The 10,000-nt window shown below is 44.3% G+C and overlaps 1 protein-coding gene across 4 annotated transcripts in view; it reads left to right on the top strand.

Annotated features, from left to right (window-relative positions):
* Positions 1–10,000, top strand: part of trim9 (tripartite motif containing 9) — a 30,354-nt gene that overhangs the window by 13,321 nt on the left and 7,033 nt on the right. The window contains exons 4-8 of one of the 4 annotated variants that reach the window (XM_065947684.1): positions 2,745–2,879; positions 3,300–3,453; positions 3,678–3,823; positions 4,290–4,428; positions 8,053–8,091. In XM_065947684.1, coding sequence (XP_065803756.1) covers positions 2,745–2,879; positions 3,300–3,453; positions 3,678–3,823; positions 4,290–4,428; positions 8,053–8,091 — 613 coding nt within the window. The remainder of the gene's footprint in view (positions 1–2,744; positions 2,880–3,299; positions 3,454–3,677; positions 3,824–4,289; positions 4,429–8,052; positions 8,092–10,000) is intronic. The other 3 variants (XM_065947686.1, XM_065947687.1, XM_065947688.1) reach the window with 3 other exon arrangements.

Below are 10,000 nucleotides of genomic sequence, written 5' to 3'. Positions count from 1 at the left end.
GGAGCCTCTTAGGCAATAGGAGAGGTCTGCCCAAGAACACATGACACAGGGACCTGGAGACATGGAAACTATGGACAACAACCTCCATCAGGGAGTGATGTAAGAAGAGGACTCTAAACCTCATCATGTTGTTTGTGTCTTAGAAAAGTAATTTCATTTCAGTTACTCTCATCCCTGATCACATGTAGCTGCACCCAGGAGACTGCTAGCTTAACATATGACGTCAACAGCATCTTTGAATGTTACCCACCCTGGTTTGTTTCCCCTCTCCATTAACTAGAACGTGGAAACAAACAGTTGTTTCTTCTTGTTTGGTTTAAGCTGGTCTCAATGTGAAGCACCAACATGCTGCCTGTAACGTAGTAAAATGAATAAGTGATGATCCAACAGAGGCCCTCTATCTCAGTCCCTCGTGCTGTATTTAATGTGATGTGAGCTGAAACGTATTCTTCTGAACATCACAGAAGCACAAAGTCAAACACAGTCTGGATCTTCTTCCACTCAGCAGACGTTTGGTAGTCAGTCCACCCAGCCGGCTGCACTGGGGTCGTCAGTGAGACAGACAGGTGAGGAGACTGCTTCAATGACCAAATAACTCCAACTGAAAGGAATTCATGTTTTTATTGGAAAGCTGGTCCTGTAGACTTTATCGATCCTCTTGTCACCTGTCTGCAGCAGCAGTGTTTCCTTAACCGTCTGACCGAAATCAGCAGCGAGTTCTGTGGACTCGATGGGGCAGCGGGTCCTGTGGACTTGATGGGGCTGCTTGACCTCAATCTGTTGCAGTCTGACCTCGGTCTGCTTTCCCTTCAGCTTGATATAAACTCAGTTTGTATTTCTCATTACAGATTTCAGGAAAGGTGGCTGGAATTCTGAGAGAAAAGAGAATTAGCGTGTGTGCCAAGCACGGGGCTGGGGGGCGCTATAGCCCCATCATAAATCTGTCTAGCCACAGTCAAGCCCCCCCCCATTTTTTGGTAGTTTTCTTTTCTTTTTAAATAAACTGTAAAAATAGTTTCCCACACATAGACGATACTTGGGCGAGAGAGTGAGAGCAGGGGAGAGAGAGCGCGAGAAAGTGCAGGCGCGCATGTTGGCGTGTGCTAAAACATGCAACCATCTTCATCTAATGAAACATTGATGTTCAAGTTAAAGAAAATCGATCTTAACTTAATAAAAATATGGGAAAGGACAAGATGTGAGAGAGAGAGAGAGAGGAGCTCAAGGTGCCCCGGTAGTCTAAGCCTATAACAGCATAACTAGGAGCTGGTCTACACCTGTACCAGCCCTGACTATAAGATTTATCAAAAAGGAAAGTCAAGTCTATTCTTAGGCAGTGTGTCTGCCTCCCGGACACCGGGTGGAAGATGATTCCAGAGGAGAGGAGCCTGATAACTGAAGGCTCTACCTCCCATAGTACATTTAGAGACTGTAGGTACCACGAGCAGGCCTGATAACTGAAGGCTCTACCTCCCGTAGTACATTTAGAGACTGTAGGTACCACGAGAAGGCCTGATAACTGAAGGCTCTACCTCCCGTAGTACATTTAGAGACCGTACCACGAGTAGGCCTGATAACTGAAGGCTCTACCTCCCATAGTACATTTAGAGACTGTACCACGAGTAGGCCTGATAACTGAAGGCTCTACCTCCCATAGTACATTTAGAGACCGTACCACGAGCAGGCCTGATAACTGAAGGCTCTACCTCCCATAGTACATTTAGAGACCGTACCACGAGCAGGCCTGATAACTGAAGGCTCTACCTCCCATAGTACATTTAGAGACCGTACCACGAGCAGGCCTGATAACTGAAGGCTCTACCTCCCATAGTACATTTAGAGACTGTAGGTACCACGAGTAGGCCTGATAACTGAAGGCTCTACCTCCCATAGTACATTTAGAGACCGTACCACGAGTAGGCCTGATAACTGAAGGCTCTACCTCCCATAGTACATTTAGAGACTGTAGGTACCACGAGTAGGCCTGATGACTGAAGGCTCTACCTCCCATAGTACATTTAGAGACCGTACCACGAGCAGGTCTGATAACTGAAGGCTCTACCTCCCATAGTACATTTAGAGACCGTACCACGAGTAGGCTTGATAACTGAAGGCTCTACCTCCCATAGTACATTTAGAGACCGTACCACGAGTAGGCCTGATAACTGAAGGCTCTACCTCCCATAGTACATTTAGAGACCGTACCACGAGTAGGCTTGATAACTGAAGGCTCTACCTCCCATAGTACATTTAGAGTATGAAGGGTCTTTTGCATTCGCTTTATGTTTTCACACCGGAGGTTGCTGCTTGGTGGAGAAGTGTTGTCTGTCTTTGATGGTTTTAACCCTTTGCTGAGGATGATGTTCTGGTCCTTTTTAAACTTTTGTCTTTAATTTTTTAATGTGAATTGAGATTTAATTTGAAGTCTGGATTTTGGTTAGCGTTTATTGTTTATATGGCAGTATTATAATACAACACACACTGATGTTCTTTGACTGCAGTCGTCTGTGAATCATCTTCCTATATTTACTGAGGGCCTTGGAGTGGCTGCAGAGAAGATTTTCCTTTAATTTCAGCCCCTCACATAGCAGCAGTGAAGTTTCTGTTACCTAGCAACCAACGGTCCAGCACCTCCATTTGTTTCTCAGTGTAAGGAGGAGGCTGTGTGGACATGAGAGGAGGGAGGGAATCTCCCCCATCCAATCAGTCAAATGATCTCTGAATTCAGTTTCTTTATTATCCAGATTAAACTGCTGTTTCCTGTCCAGGTGGTCCGGGATCAGATCTCTCACTGTACGGTGAAGCTGCGTCAGACCACGGGGCTGATGGAGTATTGTCTGGAGGTCATCAAGGAGAACGACCCCAGTGGATTCCTGCAGGTTCAGTAAAATCCTTCTTGTCCTGAAAAACCAAAAACTAAAGACTGTCTCCATCTTTTGAAGTTTAGGATCCATTCATCTGAAGGGTTAGGGTTAGTACATTTATGATCACTTTAATATATTTATGATCACTTTAATGGGGGGTTAGAGGTTAGAGTTAATTGATGGTGGCGTGATGGTTGCCGCAGTCTGATCCAGTTTATTGAAACTTAACGTAGCTGAGGTTTTTCATGAAGTGACTCTGATAAATGAAATGTTTGCTGAAATACAGTTTTTATATATGTGATGTGTATTTACAGGTGAATAAAGCTCGGAAAAGGGATCCACCTTCTCGATAGAAGGATTTAGTATTTAATACAGACTGGGGTGTAAGGTATCTGAGTTCTCCTAATGCCTTCCTTTGTCCCACGTTGACCACAGATCTCCGACGCTCTGATCCGGAGGGTCCACATGACAGAGGGTCAGTGGGGGATGGGAACCCTGACCCCGAGGATGACGAGCGACTTTGACCTCACCCTGGACAGCGGACCCCTCCTGCAGACCATCCACCAGCTCGACTTTGTGCAGATGAAAGGTAAGAGAGCCTCAGAGCTGACTTCTCTGTTCTACAAACAGAACTCTCTGCAGAACTGGATTCATGGTTTATGGGGGGTTCGGACTCTCATTTTGACACTTCGATCATTTCCAACACAACGTGGACAAATGGACGAACAACAACACCGCATGTGACGAGTTGCTTTAGTTTTTTATGTCTTCTGAATGTGTGTTTGTGTGTGTGTTGGTCTCTCTCTTTCTCAGTCCCGGCTGCGCCGATGCTCCAGCTAGAGGAATGCTGCACTCAGAACAACAGCGCCACGTTGTCATGGAAACAGCCACCGCTCTCAACCATCGCCGTAGAGGGATACATCCTGGAGCTCGACGATGGAAACGGGGGGCCATTCAGGGTACGTTTCTCTGAGCGGGTATTCAGTTTGCATCTGCTTAATGAGACAGATTCACTTGTTCACCGTCAGAATAAAAGTCTCTGTGTGAGGTGAGGGTCATGTGATATACTGTACCCGTCAGAATAAAAGTCTCTGTGTGTATGGATGTGGTACATTAAGTCATCTTCTTTAATCCCAAACTTTTTGAATCTTTGAGTCATTCCGATGCTCAAAACCTAAGTCACGCTTTAAGTTGTAGAATATGAGCTACACTTTCATGGAGACTCGCCGCTTCATGCCGAGCTTGGCGGGTTGTGTACCCATGTCTATTAATATGTTGGTGTAGGCGGCCCGCCCATGCTCTGTTTTACAAACTCACACTCAGCATTGTGTCTGAAAGGCACTCTCCTCCACGAGCAGGGCTGGCCGGTTCTGTGTGTGTGCCATAAACACATCGCCTGACAGGAAGCACTGTGTGTCTCTACAGGAAGTGTACGTGGGGTCGGAGACCATCTGCACAGTGGATGGGCTTCACTTCAACAGCACGTATAAGTCCAGAGTGAAGGCCTTTAACGCCAGCGGGGTGGGTCAGTACAGCAAGACCCTGATCATGCAGACGTCAGAGAGTAAGAATCCTCTCCTCCTTCCCCTTTTATCATTATCATTTTTATTATTATTATATGCCTGACTATCTTTAAGGATAAATAAACTCTAAAAACAGAATTCATTCATGATGATCCAGATGTCGTTTAAATCTAAGATAAGATCACAAAAAGTGACAAGACTGAAAACTTTTCAAGTTTCGACCAAACAGAAGTCAAACTAAAGAGGAGGAGTCAAATATGAAACCAGGAGTCAAATATAAAACCAGGAGTCAAACTAAAGAGGAGGAGTCAAATATAAAACCAGGAGTCAAATATAAAACCAGGAGTCAAACTAAAGAGGAGGAGTCAAATATAAAACCAGGAGTCAAATATAAAACCAGGAGTCAAACTAAAGAGGAGGAGTCAAATATAAAACCAGGAGTCAAATATAAAACCAGGAGTCAAATATAAAACCAGGAGTCAAATATGAAACCAGGAGTCAAATATTAAACCAGGAGTCAAACTAAAGAGGAGGAGTCAAATATAAAACCAGGAGTCAAATATAAAACCAGGAGTCAAATATAAAACCAGGAGTCAAACTAAAGAGGAGGAGTCAAATATAAAACCAGGAGTCAAATATTAAACCAGGAGTCAAACTAAAGAGGAGGAGTCAAATATAAAACCAGGAGTCAAATATAAAACCAGGAGTCAAACTAAAGAGGAGGAGTCAAATATAAAACCAGGAGTCAAATATAAAACCAGGAGTCAAACTAAAGAGGAGGAGTCAAATGTTGGGCCTCAGCCATGTGCATGGGACAAGAGACTCAGGCCTGTATCACAGTTCTCAAGCCTGACTAGAGTATTTTGGAGGGAACTGAACAAAGCACAGCAACCCCCCAACAGAAACCAACGAATAGGTGTGAAAAGTGGGGGGGGTGTCTGAATTCTCTATCCTCATTGGAGGAGGCCTGAGGTAAACCCACAGGCAGCTCCAGTCTTTAAAAGCAATCACCAGGCATTGCTTCCTTCTCTTCAAGTGTGGTCTGCTGACACCAGAGGATTCCTTCTCCATATGATGGACTCCAGCATTCGAGACGAAGCCTTTCCTGTTCTTCAAGTGTGGTCTGCTGACACCAGAGGATACCCTCTCCATATGATGGACTCCAGCATTCGAGACAAACCCTTTCCTGTTCTTCAAGTGTGGTCTGCCGACACCAGAGGATTCCCTCTCCATATGATGGACTCCAGCATTCGAGACAAAGCCTTTCCTCCTCTTGACTTACATAGGTTAAACTCCAGAGCTGAGGTTGCTCAGTATAGGTAGCTCTTCACATGCTGAATTCAAGCATCAGAGCATTCAGCTGACTACTTCCACGGCATATTTTTAGGAGTTTTGGGCGCAATCAGATGCTATCAGGTTCGAGCAAAAAGAAGAGTTTCTTTCCTTTGATTTTTCGTAAGACGTCATTGAACGCAACTGGACAGGAGCGCTGAAGGAAGCCCACTGATCCCTGAATCCACAAGGACACATAAAGAACTCGGCTCATGCAACCAGAAGACCCTATAGAGCAGCGCTCTGGTCGAAGATCTGAATCCCGCTACCCTCCTCCAACATCTGCCACGAAGGAAACCTGCCTGAATCTGTTGATTTAACATTCAACAGAGTGACGATCTAACCAACTTTGCAACGATCACCAGGAGTTACCCCAAGTAAGAGCTTTGGTCTGGGCAGAAATAGTTTCAGAAATAGTTATGTTTCTTTTATAACCACTGATAATTATGCATCATTGTTGACGTCACATTCTGTTTAGTATCTGTTGTAAGCTGCTGCATTTGTTTTATTGTAATGAACTGCTGTGTTCGTCTATGTGTTTAATGCTATGCTAGTTTACCTTCAGTCAACAGCTTTCACAATCAGAAAGACCAGTGTACCCGCCGTTGAATCAAAGTCCGGCCACTGGCTTTCTGGTGTTTAAGTAACAGTTACTGAACTCAGCTCAGAGTGCTCAAACTATTTCAAAAGGTAGCATTTTTGTCACCATGTGACGAAGCCACATGGTGCATTGTCTCTCTCCACCATCTTGTTCTCTCTCTCTCTCTCTCTCTCTCTCTCACTCTCTCTCTCTCACTCTCTCTCTCTCTCTCTCTCTCTCTCTCTCTCTCTCTCTCTCTCTCTCTCTCTCTCACACACATCTACATACACACTCATCTGCACACACACACATTTACACCTCATCCACAAGCCTTTGATTGATAATGTTTGTTGCTTAGATTAGTTTATAATAGTTATTTGTTTAATTAAGTTTATTGATTTTGGATTGATGTTGCTTTGTTTAAATAAATTCTGTTATAATTTAAGAGAGCAGTTGTTTGTGGTTACTGGTGTATTTACATTGTGATATAAGCGGGGTGCGAAGGCTTTGTGTACGGATTTCACGCCTTCAATTTATTAAATATAGTTATTCATTATTAATAATATTAGTAATTAAATAACTAATTTGAGACTGATTTGAGTGATATTTTGGTTATATTTACCTGATTACAGGTTGGTGCCCCAAAACGAGATTAAACATAGTTTAATGATATTTTATTTATATTATTAATAATTAAGTATAATTATTAAAGAATATAACCAAAGTTGACTAGATACAACCCCAACACAAATATAAAACCAGGAGTCAAATATAAAACCGGGAGTCAAACTAAAGAGGAGGAGTCAAACTAAAGAGGAGGAGTCAAATATAAAACCAGGAGTCAAACTAAAGAGGAGGAGTCAAACTAAAGAGGAGGAGTCAAATATAAAACCAGGAGTCAAGTATATATAATAAAATAAAGCTCCTATAACTTGACACAAACTGAGATGAATTCAAACCTGTGGATCGGTGGACAAACGTTGGATAAATGTTGGATCTTGAGTGACAAAATATTGAAACGCTTTCGGCTTAGTGATGATGAAACTCGTCTGTGATTGGTCGGCCTCAGTTTTTCCTTTCACTTGTAAAGGCTTGAAAGCAGCTGCGGACTGTCATTGTATCCTAACCTGTGTTCGAGAAACATTTATCTAACGATGTCCCAATTGATAATAAAAACTTAACTTAAAACAGTAGTGAATGTTTGAATCAAACGTTTTATTACTGAGATCTTGAGTCTCGTCCCAGCTGATAACAGGTGAGACACAGACGCATAGTATAATTGGCTGTGAGCTCTAATCAACAGGTATTGATGATTCCTTAGTGAGCTCTGCCGTCTCTCCTTCATCAAAGGGACATAAAGCTTTATCAGGAAGGGAATTCTGTTTGAAGGGTTTGTTTGTGCTGTTATTAAACCAGCCGGTTTGTCTTTAATCCTCTTAAGTGCTCGCTATCCCTTTACTTAAAGGTGCTCTGAATTAACAGGAAGCTAGCCTCTGATTGGCCGTCCTTCACTATGACCTGACTTCAGGGAAAGAACAGTCTCTCTGTTTTTTGTGATTATTCTTTGCAGCCCTGATAGTTTTTTTTTCCAGCCTCCTTGTTGAACCTGCTTCTTCTTCCCCACTCCGCCCCCCCCCCCCCCCCCCCCCCCCTACACTGTCTACTTCACTGCTTCGCCTCGCTGTCTTCCCCCCTTTTTTCCTTTCTTCCCTGTTTCTTTCTGCCCCTCCTCCCCCTTCGTTTTACATTTCAGCTGGACTCCCTCCATGCGATATTCAGTCTATAGGCACAGGTATGGACAGCTTTCACTGCTGAGTGTTTCCTCTCCTCTCTCATCTGTGCAGTGTTCACTGTCAACCAGCAGGGGGCAGTTTGCTGCTCTGTGGGCTCACTTCAGGGTTAGCCCACAGAGCATGAACATGAAGCACACACACATCTGTCTGTGAAACATTTCTCCGTTTACAGAGCCCCTGCTTCTCTCTCATCAAACCTGAGTCAAACTAATTGTTCACAGTTAGATTTTTCTTGGAATGACGAGCTGCCTTAAAGGGTCACCTCATCCAAAACAAAGTAAGGTATCAATCCATGCAGATGTTAACAGCTGTTTCTGACAAACCAACAAACAAGAGCTCTGCCACTTTAATCTGAAAAAACAAAGTTTGGTATCAATCCATGCAGATGCTAACAGCTGTTTCTGCTGAGGTTTCAAGTCAACAACACGAACAAAGTAAAGTCAAACACAACATAAACGTCTTTCTACAAAGTTATCTTGTGTGAAAAATCAGTTTGTGAGCATCCCTCTGGTGTGTGCGTCCCTCAAGTGTGAGTGCCCCTCAGGCATGAGTGTCCCTCAAGTGTGAGTGCCCCTCAGGCGTGAGTGTCCCTCAAGTGTGAGTGTCCCTCAGGCGTGAGTGTCCCTCAAGTGTGAGTGCCCCTCAGGCGTGAGTGTCCTCAAGTGTGAGTGTCCCTCAGGCGTGAGTGTCCCTCAAGTGTGAGTGCCCCTCAGGCGTGAGTGTCCTCAAGTGTGAGTGTCCCTCAGGCGTGAGTGTCCTCAAGTGTGAGTGTCCCTCAGGCGTGAGTGTCCCTCAGGCGTGAGTGTCCTCAAGTGTGAGTGTCCCTCAGGCGTGAGTGTCCCTCAAGTGTGAGTGTCCCTCAGGCGTGAGTGTCCCTCAGGCGTGAGTGTCCCTCAGGCGTGAGTGTCCCTCAGGTGTGAGTGTCCCTCAAGTGTGAGTGCCCCTCAGGCGTGAGTGTCCCTCAGGCGTGAGTGTCCCTCAAGTGTGAGTGTCCCTCAGGCGTGAGTGTCCCTCAGGCGTGAGTGTCCCTCAGGCGTGAGTGTCCTCAAGCGTGAGTGTTCCTCAGGCGTGAGTGTCCTCAAGTGTGAGTGTCCCTCAGGCGTGAGTGTCCCTCAAGCGTGAGTGTCCCTCAAGTGTGAGTGTCCCGCAGGCGTGACTGCCCCTCAGGCGTGAGTGTCCCTCAGGCGTGAGTGTCCCTCAGGCGTGAGTGTCCCTCAGGCGTGAGTGTCCCTCAAGTGTGAGTGTCCCTCAGGCGTGAGTGTCCCTCAAGTGTGAGTGTCCCTCAGGCGTGAGTGTCCCTCAGGCGTGAGTGTCCCTCAAGTGTGAGTGTCTTTAAGGTAAAGGTAAATGTTCAGGTCTCATTTCCACAACATGAACTGCTGTTGGATTCTTTAAGTGACCTTTTTTTTAACCCTTATAAAAGATCTCAGATATCTTTCATGCGTCTGTTTTGATGCAGAGATGAAGCAAAATTGAATTGGATGAAGGTCATCAGATTAACCTGCCGACTGTTTGATGCAGCTCTGATATTATTATTATTATTATTATTATTATTATTGATAATATTGTTGTTATGTATGAAAGTTACAGATCTTGGCTCCTCTTTCCAAAAACAGCTCTTACTTTGAAATTACAGCACATTCAGTCGAACCCTCACCTGACGATGAATTCATGTTTTTCACAGTTGGGCGGAAGTGAAATCATAATAATAAAATAAAAATAAACTAAACTAAGACTAAAATTCCTCTGAGTGATAAAATATTTAAAACTCATCAAATCAAATGTATTTATGGATCAAATTTAATAAAACGATGCAGACTTCGACTGTTGTTGGAGAAAGAAGCCAAAGAACTGAGCTCATAGAAGTTAAGGTCTTACAGCGTGAAGCGAAGAACTAAGCCGTGTGGT

Source organism: Labrus bergylta, chromosome 18, assembly GCF_963930695.1.
Source record: "Labrus bergylta chromosome 18, fLabBer1.1, whole genome shotgun sequence".
Classification (NCBI taxonomy): Eukaryota; Metazoa; Chordata; class Actinopteri; order Labriformes; family Labridae; genus Labrus; species Labrus bergylta.
The sequence above is the reverse complement of the archived record's forward strand: the minus strand, read 5'-3'. Positions and strand labels throughout refer to the sequence as shown.